Source organism: Phocoena phocoena, chromosome 1 (assembly GCF_963924675.1).
Source record: "Phocoena phocoena chromosome 1, mPhoPho1.1, whole genome shotgun sequence".
Lineage (NCBI taxonomy): Eukaryota > Metazoa > Chordata > Mammalia > Artiodactyla > Phocoenidae > Phocoena > Phocoena phocoena.
The window spans coordinates 95125995-95151397 of record NC_089219.1 but is presented as its reverse complement, the minus strand read 5'-3'; the positions used below and the strand labels follow the sequence as shown (position 1 = coordinate 95151397).

Genomic DNA, 25403 nt, shown 5'->3' with positions numbered 1-25403 from the left:
TTATGTAGAGAGCTCCAAAAATTTTATAAAGTTTTAGACAGAAAAGATTTCTTTTTTGAGAGCAGATTTCTTCCAAGTTATTGGATATGAACCTATAACTCATCATGCTTCCCCGTTTTGTGCTTGGCTGTTAAGAAGCCCAGTGTGATATTTTCTTCTCCTCACTCACAGCGCTCTCTTTATACTAGGGGTTTTTTTTTTTCAGTATAGCCATCCACCTTGTTCAGTATAGCTTCAATTCGGATTTAATGGTCATATTAGGCCTTCACAAATCCATTTTAAAAGTAGTTGGGTTAAAAACAAAATTTATATTTTTAATAATTCTCCAATTTGCTTTTATCTGAGAACCCTGACATCTGCTTTGAGGCCCATTTAACTTATGAATAAAAACAACAGGAAGAACCCTAAGAAAAACCCATGGCTAATGTGTGCTTGGCAAAGCCAAGTCTGCTCTGAATGAAACCAAGTCTCCACACACAGGCACAAACCCCAACACATGTAGAAAGAAAATTGCTTTTGTGAATATCTGAATTATATGGTAGTTACAGACTGAGCATTTCATCCAGTTATATAACAAAAAGTGAAAATCAAGTTCTTATTAATTAGTCAGATTACCATAGTTATTAGGTAGGAATTAATTTAATGCTTGTGAAATCGAATGTGTAAACAGGCATGTTCAAAGATTTCAAACTTCTTTTGTTTTGCATCTTATCTATAATTTTTGTAATGCACAGTTTTTCTTATGGATTCCTTTTCTATAATAAGAATTTACTTTCATGGTTCACAAGCTGCATGGCTGTTTTGTTTCTTAAAATATTCAGATATCACTGATCCATAATTAAAACACCATTCTCATTTAAGTGTTTGCTAAAGTCAGAGCTTGAGATCTTTGTTTGGAGGTTGTATAATTTCTCCAGTCCCTGTCTTTCGAACTGACTTTCTCCAGGTCTGTCAGGCTTCAAAAATAGCTGCGTTAGGGCTTCCCTGGTGGCGCAGTGGTTAAGAGTCCGCCTGCCGATGCAGAGGACACGGGTTCGCGCCCTGGTCTGGGAAGATCCCACATGCCGCAGAGCAACCAGCTCCGTGAGTCACAATTACTGAGCCTGCGCGTCTGGAGCCTGTGCTCCGCAATGGGAGAGGCCACGATAGTGAGAGGCCCGCGCACTGCGATGAGGAGTGGCCCCCACTTGCCGCAATTAGGGAAAGCCCTCGCAGAGAAACGAAGAGCCAACACAGCCAAAAATAAATAAATATAAAAAAAAAAAAAAAAAAAAAAAAATAGCTGCGTTAGAGTTTTGGAGATCAAAACTCTTCGTTGGGAGCATTTTCTAAGCAAAAATGGCTGCCTGGGCTTTGTTTTCATAATTCCTATAGTCATTATGACTTAAAATATAAGTCATAATCCCCAGAGATGGTGAATGAAAAGATATTTCTTTCCCATAGTGTTATATCAATGATTTATCAAATGCAGTGTTGTTCAAGTGGAAGACTTATTAGAGAAACAAAAATTATAAAAAGAAACCTTGGAACCAAGTGTTTTGATCAAATTTAGTCATACTTTTAAAAAAAAGTTATTTTGGAGTGTAGTTGATTTGCAATGTTGTGTTAGTTTCTGCTGTACAGCAAAGTGAATCAGTTATACATATACACATATCCACTCTTTTTTAGATTCTTTTCCCATGCAAGTCATTACAGAGTATTAAGCGGAGTTCCCTGTGCTATACAGTAGGTCCTTGTTGGTTATCTATTTTAAATGTCGTAGTGTTAAGTGGAAAAAGTGCAACATTCATTGGACTTCCAAAGTGTCACAAAATAATACAATTTGATAACACGAAATCTTTGTTGTTCTTTGTTTTACCTTTCTGTACAGAAACGGACCAATGGACTCCGAAGAACCCCCAGACAGGTGGATCCAGGTGTGTGATTAAACATCTATAATCATTTTTTCAGTTAAGTGATTATGAAAGTATATGGGAATTGCTGTAGAAAGTCAGACAGATTGTTGGCCTATGTTCCTCGCAGTTTGGTATATAATGTGTGACCAGGAGGTGACCGTCTACTGTGTAAATCATTTACCTAGGACAGGGTCATGTGATGAGTAACCATCAGTACCACAGTCTTTCCGCAATCAGCAGTTGAGCTGGTTATTTGCTTACTGAACAGCCTCAGGGTGCCTGGTTAATGCTAACATATCCAACACCCTTTCCCTGCTCCCTCCCAAACCTGGAAAAAATCAACCAGCACTTAAAAAATCAGCATGTTCTGAGGGGGCGGGGGGAGGTCATAAACCAGACAACTTTGGTACCCTCCCCATTTGGGAAAATACTTTTCTTTATCCTATATCTATATTATTTTATAATACAAGAATGAGTTTAAGGACTTTGTGAACAAGTCTCCTCTCCAGAGACCAATTCTTTGTCTGCAGAGAGTGTTCAGTTGTTTCAGTTGTTTCCTGTTTAATATCATGAGGTTGACCCTGTCATTATTTTCATATAATTATTTTTCGTCCATTAAGCAATGCCTTCCATAGTTTAATTACCCCAAATTTGTTGTGTATATGGTCATATTATTGTGAGTAAAAGATATTCGTGACTAAAGGATTCCAAATATATGAACTTAATAATAAATCAAGTAGGACATGAAATATAGAGTAGTCTTGCTGGAAAAGAATCTGGATTATGTGTTTTGTTTTCTCATCGTAAACAGTGTTCACCTAGTTGTAAAGTTTAGCTTTCAAAGCATTATAGCTTTTCACTGAAACCACACCCCTGGTAGCCATGCCAGTTTATGAGCTGTTTGAAAAGATTTATGGGAGCTTTGTTGCCTCTGGCTAGAAATTGCCTCACTTGTGTCCTGAGATCAGTTTAAATCTTTTAAGTACAGAACAAAATTAAGGCCATTAAAAAAATTAGGGGTTCTGGTTTGCTTTTTTATTGGTTCTGACTTTCCCAAGATGATACCCTTTGCAGAAAACTCTACAATAATATTTAAAAGTGACTTCTGTTCTATTTAGTAGGAGTGTATGACTGTGAACATAGTATTTTTTCTTTATTTTGTATGAGTTATAGTATTTCTGTTTCTGAAAATTACCTAAACTTTATAAATATTATTTTGTCTTTCTTCTATGGGCATTTTCATTTAATCTATTTTCCCCCAAGGAAATGCATTTCTATATATACAGTGTGTCAGTAGGAACACATTTGACTTTTAACTATGTACATTATAGCCAGAATTTTTAGGAGCCCTTAGATTATTTAAAGGGAGGTATAATGAATTCACAGATTATAAATATGGCAAAGTGGACCAATAATAAAATAGTTTATCTTCCTTTATCCTTAAGGTGATGGCTTTCTATAGGTATAGCTCTTCCGGTATTTATATTTGTCCAAAGTTTTTAGAACTTCATGAAGAATAAACTTACAGATACAAAAGAAGTAGTGCCATATGTTATGTTTGGGGGAAAAAATATGCATTATACATAATATACATAGCTGTATATGTATGTGTATATATATATATATATATATATATATACACACACACACACACACACATAGCTTTCCATTAGGTATAGTAAATACATATGTGTTTTCTCATTCTTCCACACTTTTGAAAAGAAAGCAAATAGTGATGATCTTGCTTGTTGTAGATCCTAATGTAATAATCATTTCTCCCTGTAGAGTGTCTTTTGATGTTAGGCTTGAATTATGTGTTTAGAGTTGGTTGTCTTTTTTATCTTTGCTTATTTCTGTTTATTTCTGTTTATTACTTTCTCTTGGCAAGTTGCAAAGCTTTTTTGCTCCAAGTTAAATGACTGACTGTCTTACTCTGAGTTGATCCTGATGTAACTATTGTTAAGATTTTCACAGTTGTGTGGGAGAAGTTTCACTCCAGGATATTTAAACAGAGGATCAATAAAACTGAGACCTCCTAAGCATGGACAGACTGCTTCCAAGGAGCATTATTTGCTATCAGTGTTTTTACTATGAAAGGTCCTTTAATCTTTTCTCTTTTAGCTATTTTAGTTGTCTTTTCCAAGTGTTAACACAGTGACTACTTTCCAGGGCCTCACTTAGAGTGGCTTGTAGAAAAAAAGTGATTAAAGAATTTGGGAGGTCAGATATAACCACTTCACCAGGTCCAAATTTCAGAGCCATGTCCAAAGTAAATTACATATCTTCTCCATAGACCTTTTGTTCTGGAAAAGAACTTAATGCATAGTTCTTTGGGTAGTAGTGTTACTGAACTAAACTTAGGTCCACTCATCCTTGGACAGTAAAGCCAATCTACTGACACCAGGTTGTGGTGAAGGAAAGTACAGCATTTGTTGCAGGGCACCGAGGGAGGAGAATGGGCAGCTCATGCTCAAAAGACTTTCAGGGACGGGGTATTAAAGGCAGTGTGAGGGAGGGAACTACAAGGTGTGTGATCAGCTCTTGCACAATTCTTGGATTGGTTGACATCAGGGTGAAATTTCAAGTATCATCAGCCTTCTGGTTTCAACCAGTCTAGGTTGTACATTTTTGTGATCAGCAGTTTTCATCTGGAGGGGGTCTGCTCCCTGTAAAAACAACTTAGGAATGTGTGTCAGGACTTTTTCTGTATCTTTCAGGGAACTGTGAGTTCTGTGATTCTGCCATGTGGTGGGTTTATAGTCTAAATTGTTACCAGTTCCCCAGCCCAACAGCTATTCTTTGTTTCTCCATCATCTTCACATTTCCCAATCATTAACTCTTGAGCCAGCCTTTTGAGACTCAAGGGAGGCCTGGGAAATTAAAGCAAAAGCCTTTTACTTCAGAGGGCAAGGACACAGGGGCTTGCATACAGTTTCAGTTGGTGCTTAATAAATATTTGTTAAATGAATTAATGAATGGCTATATACTTCTTCTGCATGCACTGGCTCTCTTGCTTTTTAAATTCCTCCTGCTGATAAAGTGGACCAGTATACTCAAGGAATATGGAATAGTCCAATGGTGGGAAGCATGGCTCTGAGCCACATTGCCTAGGCTGAGGACCCAACTTAGCTGTTTACTTGCTGTTGACCTTTGGCAATTTGCTTCCTCTCTCTAGTTTCCTCATTTATAAAAGGAGATTAATAATAGTAGCTACCTTACAAAGTTGTTTTGAGCATTACATGAGTTAATACATGAAAAGTACTTATAACAGTGCCAAGTATGTAGTAAATGCTAAGAGGTAGCAATTATTATAATAATTACTTTGTGGTAGAGCATGTTAAATATTGGATGTTTTGTCATGTGTAGGAGAATCAAAAGTATTTGCCAATTATTTCTTTGCAAAGAAACTCAGAATTTTATGTTGAATTCTAGGTGAAACTAGAAGTTACATTATCACAGTCATTTTCAGATTTGCTGTTGTTCCCTACTTACCTGATGGCTTCCAAGATATTTTGCTTATCTTTAAGAAGAGACACAATCAACAGTGGTGGTTGAGAGTTTTTTGGTGAAGTTAATAGTGTTTGTGATTGCAATAAAGAAATAAAGAAAGAAAAACTCCCAAGGTTAAAAGCAAATATTGTGGAGTTCAGTTCAAACCACGAAAGATGCGAGGTTTACATTGTGTCTTACTTGCATATTTAAAACTTTTGCTTTTTATTAATAATTGTAGTTAATCTTTATAGATAATATTTACAAATGGCTTTGCAGTTTAGTTGACTTTTTCTTGTCTTCTATTATGTGCTAAGAAATTTATCAATTTATGATCTTGACTGCTTTTATAAATATAGTAATAGTAATGTGTTAGATGCAAATTCTGGTAGCTCTTTTGGATTTTTTAAATATAGCAGGGTATTTTCATCAGTTTGTACTTTTCTTCCTGAGACAGATGTTGGTTTCAGGAAAATAACACTTATAAGAGACAGATCAATTATTTCAGGAACACGGAGGTGCTAGGCCTTTTTCAAGAACATGAGATCATAAATCTAAAGAAAATCTAAGCACTGGTGTAGTATATTTCACCTAAAGTGGAACCCAAGGTCAAAGTTACCAATTAAATTTTAATACTGAGCTTTAAAAGTTTTCTTCTGTCTGAGTAGAGAAGATACAAGATTTATTTTAGCTTGCATGTGGCAAATCTATATACCAGCATATGTGTTCTTTTAATCAACCCTGTGTTTTTAGACTATTGCAAAATTATCTCATATTTGTGGAACTCATAGTATCTCGTATTTAAGTCCACAGTCACTAGCTTTTAAAAAATCCAGGCCGTTGTTCTGTGTTGCACTACCTAAAGATTAGATGGAGTAGATGGGAAATGTTTAGGTACTTCATTTTCCTTCTGATCTTACGTTACTCATGTGATTTGTGATAACCTTGAATAGTAAGTGAACAGAGTTCTTTCTGAGAGCTCTTGCGTCACATGTGTTCATTTTTAAACTCTTGATTACGAAGAGAAAAATGTGGCTTAGAAACAGTGTTTTTTCTTGTTCACCGAGGCGATGTCTTACTGTTTCTTAGAAGAGACATCTTCAAAGATGGTCATTTTCTCTTTCAGGTGGATAGGATTGGTAGATAATGCCATTCCTATCTGTTCCTGTATGAAGAAAGGAATTCAAGACATCTTTTTTCCTTACCAACTTCGTATCTTATACAACAATAAGCACCAGCAATGTCATTAATTATAAAACATGGCCCCCCTCCACAGTTTATATTCTGCCTAAGGAAGGAGTAGATACAGGCACAAAGTCTTGATTGCATAAATGCATGTAGATGAGTGTGCATATAAAATATTTTAATATTCTATTTTATACTCTGATTACAGAATGGCATAGTGTCATAAAAATAATTAGGGAATAGTCTGGTAAACATATAAAAAGATCTAATTATGTAATTAGTGCAAAAAAGCAAAAGGAATTGGAAAAGAGAGAAGCAAATGTAGGCTAAGATTGCTTTTAAGCTGAGTTGTCTATATATGTTTTCATTTATATAAATAAAATTTTTGTTATGCTGTTTTTTTGCATTGAATTACAACTTAATACAGTTTTCCTTAATGTTTTAATTTCAAATTATTGGTAAACTCATTCCAAATCTAAACAGAATTGTTGATTTCTTTTAGATTTGCTTTTAAACATAATGCCAATTTGCTCGATAGAGAACTTTTATCTTTTTAATTCTCAAGTAGAAAACATTGATGAGAAAAATAGCAACCCAGGATTTTTAAAATTATTTATCTAAAACTACATTTTTCTTTTTTCCTTTTTTTTTTTTTTGAGGGAGACAAATGTATATTCGTGAAGTTTTAGTAAGTGAGCTTTTGTCTATAGTAAATAAGTAATAAAGTATCTGTAGATTACAATATATCCGTATTAATCAGTCAAACCTACTTCTGTCTTTTCTGTCACCTCTAAAATGAATTTCTCATCAAACATAAATCCTAATCTAAATATTAGGAGCATAATTGTAAAACTGTAAAAATACATTTCACATTGAAATAATGAACGTGAAAAAACTGGGACAATAGAACTTAGTGATTAAGATTCATTGCAGAGAAATGAGAAATCCAAGCTGTGCACGAGTGCTGGAGAGCCTGCTCCGGTTTTTAAAATAGCTGATTTTCTCAAGCTTCTATTAAACTATGGACAAAAAGACTGGTTTTGCTCTAAGGCATTTGATCCCCTTGTAGTTATTTTCAGGACTACCTTCCTAATTCCCTTTACCATGATGATATTTTTCTGAAACGTACATCACAGTCCCTTCTTCACATCTTTTTTTCATTTGGGGAGGATTTATTTTTTCCTTTGAAGGCTCATTCTGAGCTCACAAAGTGTCACTATTGCTGTCATCTAGCAGGTTTGCCCATGCCTTGCCAAGCCCAGTCTTTTACACGGCTCTGTTACCTCCGGCGTAGGAAAAACAGGGGAAGGTGAATATTTGAAGATGTACATGGGGTGGGGGGGGGGCTTTAGATGGGAAGCATGGCATCAGTAATGTGATTATTGAAATTAAAAAACATTTGGAGTACTATATACTGAACCCACTTCTGGATCGTTTATGTACTTTTAACTTATAATTTCTATTACTAGAGTAATTATGTCTTACAAAAAAAAGTATGCATTTATTACATATTTAGAAAAATATTCTGAAAAGGAAGTCTTGAACCTGGTGAGCTGCTTTTAACATTTTTATCATTGAAAAATCATTCCTCACTTGGAAGGTCAGGTATGGCCTGGACTTCCTTTGTTATATCTACGGCCCTGGTAGTCAAATACTATCCCATTTCAGAAGCAAAAGAACATGCCATATAATGCTAAGTAAGCAAAGAAACTTCACAAATTTCTTATGAGCCAACAACTTGTGAGAATCAGGTAAGCTTGTTCCAGAACTTTAGTCTGAAGTGAGGTAAATGAGAGGAACCAGTTGAGGCAAAAGTATTGGCTTCAAATAACAATATTTGATACAAGTAATATCACCCTGATACCAGGAAAGAGGACAGACACTGATAAAGTAATCCTTAGTATCATAACTGTTTATAATTTTATAGTCATTCTATACACAAATAGTGAGAATGGTTATCAAATTAATTAGAACATTGGAATGGAGTTTGTGGAATTTCTATCAAAATGACTCATACTGGCAATTATTTGAATGAAAAGAAAAGCTTGTTGGGTTTTTTTTAATTGTTCTTTACAGATAACTTTTGAGACTCACTTTTTTCTGCAGAGATATTAGAAATATATGGAAGCTTCCCTGTCTTTGAGGACCTTGGAATTTTGTTGGAGCGATAGGACATACAAACATAAACATGTCCAACGGCAATAGCGTGTGGTGTATGAGGAACCACTAAAGCGTGTGTGGTCATTTATGAATGGTGTTGTTGACTAGGTAGGCAGCGTGAAGGAGAAGACTCATTGTGGTTTAAAGAAGGGCACAGGACAGGGAGACGAGGTATCTAACAAGTACCTCAATAAAAGTGCATTTATATACAACTACAGATATTTAAATAAAGTTATTAGTCTCTTGCTAGGTTTGATATTCTGACCTCAATTCTGTATCATCCAGTGTGCTCTTGTTTGTCAAGTGGCATAAAACCGAAACGAAATTGAACTATTTGTAATGAGGTGGATAGACCTAGAGTCTGTCATACAGAGTGAAGTAAGTCAGAAAGAGAGAGACAGATACTGTATGCTAACACATATATATGGAATTTAAGAAAACAAAAATGTCATGAAGAGCCTAGGGGTAAGACAGGAATAAAGATCCAGACCTACTAGAGAATGGACTTGAGGATATGGGGAGGGGGAAGGGTAAGATGTGACAAAGCGAGAGAGAGGCATGGACATATATACACTACCAGACGTAAGGTAGATAGCTAGTGGGAAGCAGCCGCGTAGCACAGGGAGATCAGCTTGGTGCTTTGTGACTGCCTGGAGGGGTGGGATAGGGAGGGTGGGAGGGAGGGAGATGCAAGAGGGAAGAGATATGGGAACATATGTATATATATAACTGATTCATTTTGTTGTAAAGCAGAAGAAAAAAAAAACTACAGACTTAAGATGGTTTGACTTAAGATTTTTTGACTTTAATAATGGTGTGAAAGCGTTATGCATTCGGTAGAAACCGTACTTCCAATGATGAATTTTGATCTTTCCCAGCTAGCGATATGTGGCATGACGCTCTCAGAGATGCTGGGCAGAAGCAGCGAGCTGCAGCTCCCAGTCAGCCACACAATCGCTGGGTAAACAACCAAGATACTTACCGTCATTCTGTTTTTCACTTTCAGTATAGTATTTAATAAATTACATGAGATATTCAACCCTTTATTGTAAAAAAGCTTTGTGTTCAGTGATTTTGCCCAGCTGTAGGCTAATGTAAGTATTCTGAGTACGTTTAAGGTAGGCTAGGCTAAGCTCTGATGTTTGGTAGGTTAGGTGTATTAAATGCATTTTCAACTTACAATATTTTTGACTTAAAATGGGTTTATTGGGATGTGACCCCGTCATATGAGGAAGATCTATAATTTAAGGGAAAAAAATAAAAAGGAGTGGAGGATTTACTGACTTAGGTAACTACAGTGGAGCATGTTTGGCTTCAGGCAGAGTTAGATCCAGGGGCTCAAATGATATCAGGTTCCATTTCTCCTTGTGTCTCAGTTTTCCTTTCTTTTATGTTGATTTTCTATCAACAGACACCTCAGGCAGGTTATCTCACTTGGAAGCAAAGTTGGCCACTAGCAACTCTCAGTTCCCCACAGCTAGCAATCTCAGAGGAAACTGGACACCTTTGCCCCAGTAAATCTAACAAAAATCCCAAGGGCTCTTTAACTGGCCTGGCCCAGATCTCTGATCATCTCTGAGGACATCACTGCAGCCAGGGTACCTGTGATGAGCCACCTGGCTTCTGTGTCCACCTCTAGCATGCAGAGAGGGCCTGACCCAGCCTGTTCACAGGAAACTTGTTTTCTGTAAGAAAGAACAGCTTTGCTTACAAAAGAATGGGGGAAGGAAAGAAGAGCAGCTTGGTTTGAGCAGATTATAAGGTACATCTGTTATAGTGTATGTGTTTTAGACATTGTCCTCCTTGGGCATACTGTGGCTGGGTTTTCCACCTCTTCTACCTTGGCCTTTTTCCATTTGTAGGCTCTTCTATTTGATTGTTTTCTAGTATCAGACAAGGTAAATCCTGAGGAATGCACCTAAAATGGGAACTGGAGAGTCTTGACAAAAAGCTCATCCCTACTCACAGCTTTAGTTTGCAGGGATACCAAAAAGGAAGTGTTCTTGAATCACAGTATCTTCTTATAACCCTGTCTTTGTACCTAAAATACCAATGTGATATTCTCCTTTAGATAGAGGTACTCTGTTTCTATAAGGAGATAATCCTTTGTTCCACCATTACCTACCTACACGTTAGTGTAGATTGGTCCATCAAATTAGAGAACTGGGGAAACAAGACCTAAGACGGCATGTTTTGTGGAGGCAGGTGGGAAGAAATGTTCCCTCCCTACTGGAAGGGTCAGGATGAGAGTGCCAGAGAGCCAGAGACTGCAGCCCTTGAGGCATTAAGTTTAGACCATAACCTGCCTCTGTGGCAATAAAGGAACCATGGGAAGGAAGGAGAAGGAAGAATCTTTTCTAGTTTTGTCTGTATAGTCGCCCCTTGGTATCCACGGGGGTTCCAGAACCCCCCACAGATAGCACAATCTGTGGGTGCTCAAGTCTCTTACACAAAATTGCATAGTACATTTGGCCCTCCCTACCTGTGGGTTCTACATCTGCAGATAGGGAGGGCCAACTGTATTAGGCACTTTCACTTACATGGACACTTGTTGATCATCAGAGGCAGCCCTGTACAGCCGTTTAGACTGAGCACTGTGCAATGTCATAGGTCTGGGTTTGTATCCTGCCCCTCCACTTAACTAGTTGTACAATCTTGGACCTGTAAACCTGTTTTAGCCTCTCTAAAATGGGGGGTAATAGTAGCAGACATCTCCTGCTGTCATTGTGAAGATTAAATGAGATAATAGGTAAAGCATTTATCAACAAGGTTTGGCACATAGTAAGTGCTCTGTAAATGATGGTGGTGGTGGTGATTACTAATACTTAAACACTCCTATATTAATTTTCTATTGCTGTGTAACAAATTACCATACATTTAGCAGCTTAAAACAGCATGTTTTTTATTTCACAGTTTCTGTGGGTCAGAAGTCTGGGCGAGGTTTAGCTGGGTCCTCTGCTTCAGGGTTTCTCATAAGACCTCACTCAAGATGTTAGCTAGGGCTATGTCTCATCTGAAGGCTCAGGTCATTCCCAGCTTGGCAGGATTTGGGTCCTTTTGGTCTCTTAAACTGAGGTGTTCAATCCCTAGCTTGCTGTTGGCCAGAGGCTGTCCTCACATGGGCCTCCCCAACATGGCTGCTTGCTTCATCAAAGTGTACAAGCCAAGAAGGTGATGGAGTCTCCTAGAAGGGTGGAAAATTAAGTCTTATATGACAAAATCATGGAAATGACATCCCATCACCTTTCTATTGGCCAGAGGCAAGTCACAGGTCTTGCCCACATTCAGGGGAGGGGATTAAACAAGCATGTGAATACCAGGAGGCAGGGATTATTGGGGTTCATCTTAGAGTCTGTCTGCTACAAACTCTAAGAGGGAGATACTGTTAGTTTTCAGTGGAGGGAACCAAAGCTCTGAGAGGTGAGTAATTTACCCAAGGTCACACAGCACCTGGCAATTACCAGGACTTAATTGCAGTGTTTGGCTCCAGAGACCTCATTCTTCTAGAGATCTTCTGTGTACCTTACCTATGCCAACCTTTGGACAGAGGAAAGCTTATTTCCTAAAGTTTAGCTATGTAGAACAGTGCAAATTAGCAATGTGATCTGGTATGTTGTGCAGACTTCATTAGTGGCTGCTGTTACAAAGCAGATTTATGGGTGATTTTATTTTATGCATTGTTAATTTTGAAAATGTTAATCTGAAATTGCTACAGTATTTCAATTAATTTGGACGATTAAAACTTAGCACCAGAAGAATCCCTTGCAAAAGATAAGGCAGCTAATTAGAGGTTCTGAAACAAACAACTGTAGACACTGGCACTGAAACATGCTGGGTGGATAACACCCAGCAGAACTCACTCTGCTTAACAGTTTTGAAATGGAAAGAATGATTTCTGGCAGTCTGAATATTAAACTTGAATGCAGTTGATTTTTTTAAGAAAGCCATTTTAAGGAGTTAACTAACTTAATGTGTAATTTTTTAATAACATGCAGTTCTGGAAAACTGTGTTCACATTATTTTGGAATGTTGTCTTTTCTATAACTGTAGTGACCAATACCATAGATATTTGTTGTCAACATATTTTGCATGTCACGATATTTCATATTCTTTATATATACATATTGTTTTGATTTTTTTTTAATTTAAAGGTGAGGTAGCACATGCTTTTTTGTTGTTGTTTAATGACATTTGAACTCATTAGATAAATTAGAGTTTTAACCCTTGTACACTGTTGGTGGGAATGTAAATTGGTGCAGCCACTATGGCAAACAGTATGGAGGGACGTTAAAAAATTAAAAATAGAGCTACCATATGATCCAGCAATCCCACTTCTGGGCATTATCTGGAAAAAACAAAAACTAATTTGAAAAGATACATGCACCCCAGTGTTCGCAGCAGCACTATTTATGGTAGCCAGGATGTGGAAGCAACCCAAGTGCCTGTCAGCGGATGAATGGATAAAGAAGTAGTGGTATATATACACAGTAGAATATTACTCAGCCATAAAAAAGAATGAAATTCTGCCATTTGCAGTAACATGGATGGACCTAGAGAATATTATGCTTAGTGAAATAAGTTAAAGACAATACTGTATGATATCACTGATATGTGGAATCTAAAAAAATATATAAATGAATGTATATGCAAAACAGAATAGACTCACAGAAATAGAAAACAAGCTAGTGGTTACCAAAGGGGAGAGGGAAGGGGAGACGGGCAAATTAGGTGTATGGGATTTAGAAATACAAACTACTATGTGTAAACTAGATAAGCAACAAGGATATACTATATAGCATAAGGAGTTATAGCCATTATCTTATAATAACTTTTATTGGCGTATAAGCTGTAAAAATACTGAATCACAGTGCTGTATACCTGAAATGAATATGATATTGTAAATGAACTATTCTTCAATTGAAAAATAGAGTTTTACACCTTGAAAAGTTTATTCTTAAAAAACTCAGAAAACGTTAAGGAGGTATAGAAACGTTTCCTGGACAAATTGCCTGTAATCCCTCACTCAGATAATCATCCTTTACAGTTTTGTTTTGTTATACACTTTTTTCTAATACTGGTTTTCTTTGTGTGTAGCCATGTGTTTATAAAATGTCTCTGTTTTCAATTTAATGTCCTGCTTTTATCACTTGACTTTGTTTCATGAGAATATTTGTTTATTCATTTGTTTGTTCAACCGTTTGACAAGTATGCAGGCTTGGTGTGAAGTTTACACAGATGAACAAGATATATTCAGTATTTTCCCTCACACAACACACAGTGTCATGGAGCAAAGGTAATAGTGTAAGATTTGAGATCAGGGAAATGCAGGGCCTATGCTTAAAAGGGGCAAATACTTTAAGGATGTGAACATCAGGAAATGGTGTCGAAACTGAAGCCCATATTATGAGTAGGGGGTTGAGAGAACATGAATGGAGACAAGAGGGTTGCTCCAGAAAAGGTCGTATTTATCAAAAAAAGTTTTCTAGCTTATTATTTGTTTCTATATAAAGTTTTAAATTCGGATGTGGTCATAGTTATTGGTATTTTATTTATGGGTTTTGTTTTTGTTTTTGTTACTTTTATGCTTAGAAAATTCTCTGATTCTGAATTTTGTTAAATATTTACTTCTAGTCTTATTATTTAATTTATGTAGCATTTCACCCATGCCATTTAGCTTACTTTTATTTAAGTAATAGATGAAAATTCTGTGAGCAGTTTCAAGACGTACATCAAAATATTTTTAAGGATTTATAGTACAACATTTTACAAAATTTAACTTTACCTTTTTTATATGTGGCCAAACAACGATATTGCATTGTTTAATTTTTATTTGGTGCTTTATTTTACATATATTTTGCTTAGATCGTAAGTTATCTTGTGCAAAATATATCATGATATATGCTCTGTATACATAGTAAGGGAAGAATATTTTAAACAAATACAGGTACTTAATATTGAGATAATCATGCTTTGTTGTTGGTAAACTATTACAGACTAAGATTACCTCTCCTAAGCTTTCTTTGGAAGTAGGAGGAAAAAATATTTTGTGCCTATTCATTTGAGTTCAGAGTATCTCCCACCTCCCGTTAATCTCTTTTCCCCTTGTAAATATACATCCTCCGTAATCTTACACTCTTTTCTCAACTAAATTTACACAGCAGCTCCTGGGGCTAAGCCTAAACCTATTATTTTAAAAGACCTTTAGTTTTGGGGCTTCCCTGGTGGCGCAGTGGTTGGGAGTCCGCCTGCCGATGTAGGGGGCGTGGGTTCGTGGCGGGTCTGGGAGGATCCCTCGTGCCACGGAGCGGCTAGGCCCGTGGTCCGTGGCGCTGGGCCTGCGCGTCCGGAGCCTGTGCTCTGCGGCGGGAGAGGCCGCAGCGATGGGAGGCCCGCGTACCGCAAAAAAAAAAAAAAAAAAGAGATCTTTAGTTTTAATAATTTTTCATCAAAGTAAGAAAATTTCACTTCTACTTTATTTGAAAAATGCCATAGATATATCCTCATTTCCAAAACAATGTAGAAATTCTATGTTTTAGAGCTCTTATTTAGGAAGTTTTACATGTTGCCATGAAAACATTAGGTGTTTAATAAATAGTCTTTCTTGGGGGACCCAGTTGTAAGCAGTTAGAATAACGACTTTGATTTCCTACCTGGTGTGTTGCTACTAATGATATGTTCAGGAAGCATGCCTCTGGATGTCCATATACCAGCAGTTTTGCTTGTAGCTTCTTACTGTTTCAAATGGCCCAAAGGAATCATGTGATATCTTTAATTCAGGACAGAACTTTCCTTCTTGGGACTAAGAATTCTTCCTTCACTTGGTATAGAGTACATCGTAAGGATTAGATAGATGAAAAATGAAAATATTCATGTGTTTCTCCAACCCACCTACTGTCGTATTGCTAATATTGCAACTGTTAGCTCTCAGAAGAAGAAACTTGCCATTTAAAAACTGTATTGCCATGCTTTGGAGATCCCATATTTTAAAAGTTATGTATCTCCCATTTAAATTCAAACAGTATTCAAGAACAGAATCTGGCCAATGGTTTTGAAAAAACAAAATGGCAACACCTTCTTGGAATCTCAGACTGTTCAAGAATGCTTTTTTTCTAGCAAAACAGGAAGAAATTGGAAAAAAGCATATGGACTCAGGTTGAGCATGTGATATATTTTCAACTTGAATCAGTACTTTACTCATATTTGTTGTGTGACTTAAAATTAATTTTGGTGAAGCATTTAGATTTGAGAGAGAAAAAAACCCGTGTCTGGGACTAAATCAACATTTGTGGCATCTCATTAATCACTGCCTTATGAAACCAGTTTTCCCACCTAAAGGGAAGCTACTGCAATGAGAAAAGTTTATAATATTAATGCCAAGTGCAGATCATGCCTTTCCAAAACGGAGTTCATTAATCATCATCGAAGCACAAGAACAAACATACTTCATGTCTCTTGCCAATTTTTCAGTAACATTTCTAAAAGGCAAAAAATCCCTCTATTTTCCTATTTTTTATCTTCATTTGAAAAGGTTTTAATTTGGCTGTTATTTAATTTGTGATAATGTTATGTAAATTTAACACGCTCTGAGGCTGCCCGTGCATAGCATATAGCAGTAGAGTATATTGATTGGCTTTAGGCTTCTGAATCAGAGACATCTGGATAAAGATTCCTGACTGTGTTACTTCCTGCCTGTGTGGTCACAACATGCAGAGCACTTCAGTCACAGTGCTTGGCACAGGGTAACTGGCCAATGACCGGCAGTGACAGAAATTCTTACTCTGGTAGGAAGCAGTATGAGCTTGAAGTTTGAAAAGACGGGTTTCATTCCAGGCTTCTGTGTAAATCTGTGGGCAAGTGAATAGCCTCAGTTTTTTCATCTGTAAAATGGGGGTAGAAATAGTTGCCTTACCTACATTGCAGGATTATCAATTAGCACAAATGAGATAATGCCCTAGTCACGATAGAAAACTGAATCTAGCCATGACATACAAACTTGTGTAATAAAGTAAAAAATAAGTGCCAAGTGGTGAAATCTTCATTATTTGGCCATATATTTCAGTCTCTCAGTGTTAGAATTCTGTAGCTGATTGTAGTTTTGATGGAATTTTAGGGTCAGCCATGTAGTTATTACATCCTCTATAAAATCTTTAAATTACCATTTACTGAAAATTTTACTGTTCTTTCTTTGTTAGTATGGCTTTACATCTTTTTTTTTTCCTGTCTCCTAATTTTAAAAATTATTTACAAGTAAGAAAAATTGAGTAACAGGGTACTGAGCCAATAGATTAAAATGATGACAATCTTTAAAAAAAGAAAGGAATGATACAAACCACATGTGAGAAGACAAATGCACTGATTCAATCAATCATAAATAGAATTTAAAAAGCTTATGTGCAAGAAAAAGTGGCTCCTGCCTACTTTTGTTTAGAGCCCGTTGTCTACCAAGTGTCAGGGGGTAGGAATGGTTGGATGGTGAAGTTTTCCGGTACTTCAGAAAACTAGTTGATTTCTTACTTGTCCCTATCAGAAGACTTGCCCTTTCTTGTTCGTTTCTATGGCCCCTGCTATTAGAAGCATTGTTAAAAGCCAAAGGAGGGACAAGGCATTCTAAGGTTATGGTTGAAGATGCAGCCGTGAGGCCTTGGAAAAATTCCAGGAGACAGGCAAGGGTAGTGTCCAGCGCAGGGGTAGCTCTTTTTGTCCCCATAAAACAGTAAAGGATCAAGAAGTAATCATATGGACACGTAGAAAGGCTTAGTTCATTTTTAAAGTCGAAATAGTTTGGAAAGAAGAGGTTGAGCAGAGTAGAATAGCAGGAGGTTTTCATAAGGTGAAGTAGAATTAAAGTGCAGGCAAGAATTTTTCTGTCTTCAGTTTTAAAGAACACCAGCCTCACTCGTCTCTTTTTTCCCTGCATTCTTCTTGACCTTCTTATCAGCTCTTGACTTTCTCCCTGGGAGATTTTCTCTGCATAGTCAGCACTGACTTCCACAGAAATCCTAAGTGCCACACCCTTATTACAAAAGAGTTGAAGAGAATTCAGATAAACAGGTTGCAGTAAGTGGCTTGGGAACTAACTGTTACAGGATGCTTCCAGAATAAGGCACTGCCAACTAAAAGCTGAAAATTCCATTTCCTGTGTAGCATACCCAACTGTAGGCTTCACTTAAAAATATAAACTAAAGTTAATATTAAACCTTAGAAATTCCTATGGAACCACCTACATTCCTTTGAGAGTAAATTTTTTCTAGAACTGTCACTTTCCCCTTTTCCAGTCTGCACAAACGTAGATCCCAGGGTCCTTGCTTCCAATTTTTCCTCCTCTTAATACAATGAGGGAGAAGTTGCTGGTGTGCTACACGTTTCATTGTACACCACCACTTTAATTCTTAACATATCTGATGTATACATTCACCATGGGCTGAATGTTAGTGATAATTATTCATGTGCAGGAATTTCTATATACTTTATTTTTAATTCTCACAAGAAGGCCTCCGAGGTAGATTTTATGCCCATTTTACAGATGAGGAAGCTGTCCTGAGAGTTTAAGGCATGTGTTAGAGTTCTCATAAATAGTAAAGACTGAAGCTGAGCTTTCAATCACAGTTTTATAAAAATTTTATATATGTGTTTCCATAACCAGTAAAAACATTAAATGTTTTTAACTAAATATTAGGATTCTTGTTGTGGGAAGCGGGGGTCGGTGGGGGAGTGCATATTCACTAAATCAGTGCACTTCTCAAGGAGATTTATGTTGTATCCAGGATGGCCTCAGCTATGGATCACGCCCAATGCTCAGGGGAGGGAGGGAGTGGGCTGAGGAAGGCTATAGGGAGACAGTTCTGGTCACAGTGAAGGCTATGCACTCTGACTTGCTGATCTCCAGAGGAAGGAGGAGTATGACCTTGATGTCAGGGCTTCTGGGCACGGGGAGTTTTGCTATTGCACGGATGAATGTTTGGGTCCTAGATGAAAGAGGACCACCAGTTGGGCAGGGATGGGCAAAGCAAGTAGGAACGTAGATGGCCCCTCAAGTCCCTGCCAACCTAGGGTCACTACATTTCCAGCCAGGAAAGGAAGCTCATTCCCTACAGCATTCTAGAGCTTTCATTAGGGTGTCTTTGCTTTGATTTTAATAGGATTAGATAATAAAATCATAGCAAAATATCAGGAAATGACCCAAAACAAATGTAATAAATGCTGCTTCTGTTTATTCTCTATACATACTGTCTTTTTCCTTAATATCTTCATTAGTTTTTGTGTAGAAAACAGGATTTGGGCATGATTTGGGTATTTTAAATAATTTATAGAGGTTGATTATGTTTTTCCATGCTTTATTGTTGGTCATGTCTGTGCGTGTGTAATCCTAACATAAACTGTCAACAGTCAAGGGTCTCACTCTTTAATTATGGTAATATTCCTTATAAGAAATCTGTTTACACTATTTTGAGTATAAATTATATCTAATTTCCCAGGCAAATACGGAGACCTCGTTGGATTATATTTCCCGCATTGTTGCTCCATCGCAGGCATGCTCTTAAGTGCATTGTGTAGGAGGCCAGACAGTATAAGCGGTTAAGAAATTAGACTTTGTCGTTGGCATTGCCTGGCTCACGGCTTAGCTCTGCCACTTAGCGGTGCACCTTTAGGAAGCCGCTCAACCTCTTTTGCCTTATTCTGTCCTCTGTCGAGTAGGAGTAATATTGGTATCCGCCTTCCATAATTGCTGTACGTGGATTAACTGAGAGGAGGGATCCGTAGAGCATTAGCCCAGTGTCTGGCTCTTTGTGTGCACTGAATAAATCATATCTGTTGTCATCACCACCGTCTTCAGGATCCGGATCTGGGCAGGTGTGGAAGGCGAGCTGAGACCTGTAGAGGTAGGGCCCAGGCTTCAGACTCCTGAGGCCGATGGCGATGCTGTGGTCTTGTTTGTTCTGCTTTTAAGAAACCAGTCCCATTAGAGCAGAGGCAGCAGAACAAGCTGCTAGCTCCTGCGTGTCTGGCTTATAATGTTTTGGGGGAAATTAATAGTACATGGATTCCAAAGCTAGGCTGCCTGGATTTCAACACAGTATCCACTATGTGCCAGCTCTGTGACCTTGTTCAAGTTACTTACCCCCTCTGTGCCTTAACTTCCTCTTCTTTAAAATGAGGATCATAATAAGACTCACTTCATAGGATTATCTTGAGGCTTAATATGAGTTAATATGTATTAAGCTCTTAAGGCCTAACACATGGTAAGTCCTATGTAAGTGTTAGCTAGTATTATTTTTAAAAGTAAAAGATTTTCAGTTATCAGGGGATAATGGTAGCAGTGTGTCATATGTAGAGGTAATTATAATATTTAAAAGGCTGTAGATTAATATTTAAAGAGAGCTGACAGTGCCAGGCAGGTAGTGCAACGTTTTCAGGATAAGAAGCGAGGCACAGCTTGGCTGTCTTAGAGGATGTTGAACCCTCTACTATGTCTCCAGACTGACACACACTTCAGAAGGCAGCTGGTGGAAATTTCAGTCCATAAATTTAAGAGTGCAAGAGATGACACCATTTAAATTTTTTTTTCTTAAAATCAGCTTAATTCCATGGCCTTAAACCTCTCCTTGATGTTTGAAGACTGTCTATTCCTGATCAGGAGGGTGTCTGAGGCTCAGGGCCAACCTTGCTAGGTGTCCATGCAGCTCCAAAGTCTTGCTTTCCCCCTGGAGAAGCCCCAGAGCAGTAAGCAGTTCCTGGGTGCCCTGGAATCCCCACACCTCTGTCCCCTTTCCCTCGAGGGAACCTCCTCCTTCCTCTGTTGGTTTTCTCAAAGGCTGACCCTTTCCTCTCCCCTCTGGAACACACCTAGCATCATCTCTTCAGTAACTCAGGTTTTACAAAGGGCTGGGAGAATCAGTGATTTCTGAAAGCCTTTGCTCTCTACCCTACAGTGTTCACTAAGGCAAGAAAACAAAGACCTGAGCTACCTGATTATAAGAGGGAGAAAGGGAAAATACTGGGAGAACCCATACAAATTCAGATCTCAGTAAATGATCTTGCTACAGGAGTACAAAAGACTGAGTGGCAAGTTGGGAGCCCTGGTGATCTACTGTGCTGCTCTTGGAAGAGTGGCATGTGTCCAGGCAGCAAGAATTTCACCCCCTTGCTTGGAGGGGGGGTTTGATAATTGCAGTCCTAGAGACCCATACACCCCTTCCCAAACTGTAGACACTGCCTTGCTTCAGGTCGCTTTTTATTCTCCAGGGGCCTGTGCTTTTAAGAAATCAGACATTAACCCGTGTTTTTTTTTTCCTCTCGAGAGTAAGCACTGTCTTAGTTATTCCTGAGGGCCGTTAGCCAGCTGTGTGGCTTTGGCAAGTCAGTTAACTTTTCTGGGCTTCATTTTACGCCTGAAAATTGCTGGGTTGAATTTGGTAATTTCCAATGCCTGTTCTGGTCTTAGTATCCTAAGATATTTACAGAGGAAGGTTGGGGGAGAAACAATGGCATAAAAGCCTGTCCTCTCTGGGGCACTTGCTGCTATGAATACAGAGACCTCAATAGCTTTGTCCAAAGACACTCCTCCCTCTTGCTCTTTGATTTTGCAGTGTGCTGTCTTCCCCTCTCAGTTACCACCACCTCCCTTGAACGGTGCATTCAGAGATGATATCCATTGCCTTTTGGTTCCTTATTTATGCATCGCTAGTGTGGGTACAAAGCGGTAACAACGAAAGCTTCCGTGCCTTCTGGCTCTGTGACTTTTCGGAAGGGAGGAACATGGCAGGTGCACAGCGGGACTGGATGTAGAAGGATCACACCCTTCTTCTGGATCAGGTCAGAACACGGGGGTCTCAGAGGTGACCTGAAAGACACGGGCTCTGCCCTCAGCAGGGATGGCCATGTGCAAGCAGGGGATGGAAGACTGGTTTGGTTCCCACCATTGATCCTGCGGTCTGACTGGAGAAGGGCAGATTTGTAGGAAGTCTCTTTGTGAGTTATGGTTATCGGGGTGTGTGCCTTATCTCCCCTGCTAAGGTGATAGCTCCTTTGAGGGCAAGCACCTGGTCTTTATCTTTCCAGCTCCCAGAGAGTCTTAGTACAGGACCCCCTGCACAGAAGTGTTTAGCTGTGATGAACCAAGGAGGCTGGTGCTGTGGGAATGGTCCACCCCGTGGCAGGAGGAATATTTTATCACTGACCTCACGTAGAATTACTGGCCCATGGTGATTAAAAAAAAAAAAAAAAATCAAACTGACTTTTAGTCTTTTTTTTTTTTTTTTTTTCTTGCGGTACGCGGGCCTCTCACTGCTGTGGCCTCTCCCTCTGCGGAGCACAGGCTCCGGATGCGCAGGCTCAGTGGCCATGGCTCACGGGCCCAGCCGCTCCACGGCATGTGGGATCTTCCCGGACCGGGGCGTGAACCTGTGTCCCCTGCATCGGCAGGCGGACTCTCAACCACTGCGCCACCAGGGAAGCCCTAGTCAGTTTTATTATTGTTTTAAAATTCTCCTTAGACAGTGCCCCCCCCCCACTTATTATGTGGCCTGGTGTGGAACATGCCAACCTCCCTTACTTTCCTGCAGCCTTTCCCATACACACCCCGCACAGGTATACAGTAAATAATTATTCAATTTATTGACTGTTGTAATAGTCTCTTAGCTGCTCCTCTTCTAATCCTAACTTCCCTTATTCCCTCCTCCATGCCATCAGAAAAATGATTAACCTAGAGGACAACATGCCCCCTGCCCGGCTTCAACTGTTCAGCTCATCCTCAGAACCAGGCTACAAGATATTAAGTGTATAAGACTCCCAAGATCTGCTTCCTACTAAACTCATTCCCAGCCCTCTTCAGCAATAGCAGAGATGTATGTGGTCGTTTTCTACATGCACAGATTTCTTTCTTGCCTCTGTACCTTGGCTCCCACTCTTGCTTCTGGCCAAAATAACCTTACCCCCCTTCTCCATCTGGTTAAATATTATTCATCTATACATTTGATTCATCTTACTCATCTATCATTTATCCATCTAAACTCAGTCCAAGAAACTCATCTTGCAGTATCTCACAGCTGGTGTGCTATATGGGTTCCTCTCCCATGACAACCCCGCCATAGTACTTTTTAAGTTTTTGGAAATTATTTGGGTACATGTCTGTTTTCTAAAATTTTCATAAGCTCCTTAATTAATAGCTAGAACCTCATCTTTTTCATACTTATACCCATAGTATCTGGAACATAGTTGATGCTCAGTAAAACTGTGTTGAACTGAATTGTGTGCTCAACTTCATGCAAGGGAACACTGATTTCTGGTGTGCAGATTCTCTAACCTCTTTGGCAAACTGCTGTATGCTTCTTTTTTTAATATAAACTTTGGAAATTAAGAAAATGGTTTGTTATTGAGGCCAGCAGCCCTATTTTTATTAAATGCTTACTTTTCAGATTAGTGTATATAAACAAAAATATTGAATATTAGTGAGTCTGCACTAGCTTTGTTAATTTTTTTTCAAACCACAAGAACAACGAATAAAAGATTCTAAACCCGTAGCAATACAGAACACAGGCATGTGTGTAAAGTGATATTTTGATAAGTTTTACAAGAATCTTCAAATGAAATCATGTTTCTAATATCAACCACTAGAGCCAAATTGAAACAATAAGAGTTGCATTTAGGATCTATAATAGCTGTGACAGAATATCACCGTAACATTATTTGCTGGAATTATAGTAGGGAATTTGCTGGTACAGAAAAGCAAGGCAATCCAAGTTTTCAGCAGAGATAAAATACTAGTAAACTCTTCATTTTGCAAATTGGCATTTTTTTGAAACTCTGACCAGTTGATTGCCAATTATCTTGAATCAAGTTGCATGTAATTTTGCCTCTCACATTCTTCTAAGTTTAATAAGTTTGGTGTAAGAGGAATTCAGACAATCGTGTTTTTTTCACCATGTGTATTTTTCAATCCAAATGTACCTAAAGTTCAAAAATCTAGAGGAAGTTTAAGCTTAACCTGTAGAGGTTACAGAAGACGCAGAGATATTTTCAAAACCCTAATGGAATATTATGTATATTTATTGTGTTAGGAGGAATTTTTTTTTCTCCTAGAAATATTTGATTTTAGGACAATGCATTTCTCAACCCTTTTTTTAAATTATAACATTTCTTTATAACTCCAATTCACACAAGACTATTCAACAGTATAAAAGTTCATATGTTAAAATGCCATTTGAATATTCACAAATGGAAAGTATATTTTAAAGTCATTGATGAACTTTGCATTAGGTAATTACCACCTCCCCAGAGGCTTCCAATGACTCCTAACTGGCTGAGCTGCAGTAACACGTCCCGATTATAAATGCATTCCCTGGTTTATACAGCAGTTACCACAGATCTCATTAAAACAGAAATTCCTAGGCATATTTAAAATATGACTACGTTTATAAAGAACAATGAAAAACCCAGGAAAGCTTCAGGACAAACCAGCCTCAGCAGATAGAAACAGATGTGCAGGACATTGCTGTAAATAGTGGGCATCTCATTCCATGTTTGGGAATTCCTGCTTTCTGCCTGACATTCGTCCCATTCTCCAAGTGCTTTTTAACTGCCAGTATTTTAAACAGTGGTTGGATAGAGTTAGAAACTTTTAGCTGCATTTCCTTGCCCATTACTCATATGACTAGTATGTCTTTTTCTACCCATTAGGCACACAGAGAATATGCTTCTGTTAGCATTTTTCTGTAAAGCATAGTGTATTGCACAGTTTTCATTTGGTTAGTAAATGTTCTTGCTAAAACCTTGTCATGTAATCTGTCAGTCTGGTTGGATTGGGGATGTAAGAAACTTGAAGATCAGTGTCCTTGAATAAAATCCATTCAACTCTCAGTGCTTTTAATAAAGTAGGAGAGGGCTTCCCTGGTGGCGCAGTGGTTGAGAGTCTGCCTGCCGACGCAGGAGACTCGGGTTCGTGCCCCGGTCCGGGAAGATCCCACATGCCGCGGAGCGGCTGGGCCTTTGAGACATGGCCGCTGGGCCTGCGCGTCCGGAGCCTGTGCTCCGCAAGGGAGAGGCCACAACAGTGAGAGGCCCGCATACCAAAAAAAAATAAAATAAAAAAATTTAAAAAAATAAAGAAGGAGAGATAACTAGTGGCCCTCCATCCACAGCATTGATCTGAGGAGCAGCAGCGTTTGGGCTCTGGAAATGCTCTGTGTGTGTCTGAGATAACTTATACCCCACTGACCTTATCATCCCTACATCAGGCAGATGCTTTTTTCCCCCTATAGAAATTCTTTAAGGAAAAATCCAAATTGAGCCAAATAAAAATTGAGAAGGTATTCTTCTGTACATGTTTTTTGAGCTTCTCCAATGTTTCAGCCTTAATTGTAACCTTTTTTAAAAACACTGTCATATTTTTAAATATAATTTTAATTGGAGAAAGGGGCCTGAATGCCTCTGTATTGATGGTGGTATGGGCATATAAATTTGTTGACACTGTCGTTTTGCAAAGTGGATTCAATGTTGAAAAAAAAAAACAACTTTTTTTTTTTTTTTTTTTAATGACACAGTCACTTTAAACACAGTGCTCTGGTATTAAAATTTCAGGTCTATACCATGTAAGCAGTTAGTCACATTATGAGTTATAATTTCATTTGCTCTCAGAGCTATTTAATTATTTGCTTATAGACACATAATGACTGGAAA

At 38.3% G+C, this 25403-nt stretch overlaps 1 protein-coding gene across 1 annotated transcript in view; it reads left to right on the top strand.

The window, feature by feature from the left end:
• VAV3 (vav guanine nucleotide exchange factor 3) overlaps positions 1–25403 on the top strand; it is a 398335-nt gene that overhangs the window by 262865 nt on the left and 110067 nt on the right. The window contains exon 19 of the mRNA XM_065890862.1: positions 1871–1916. Within this exon, the coding sequence (XP_065746934.1) occupies positions 1871–1916 (46 nt within the window). The remainder of the gene's footprint in view (positions 1–1870; positions 1917–25403) is intronic.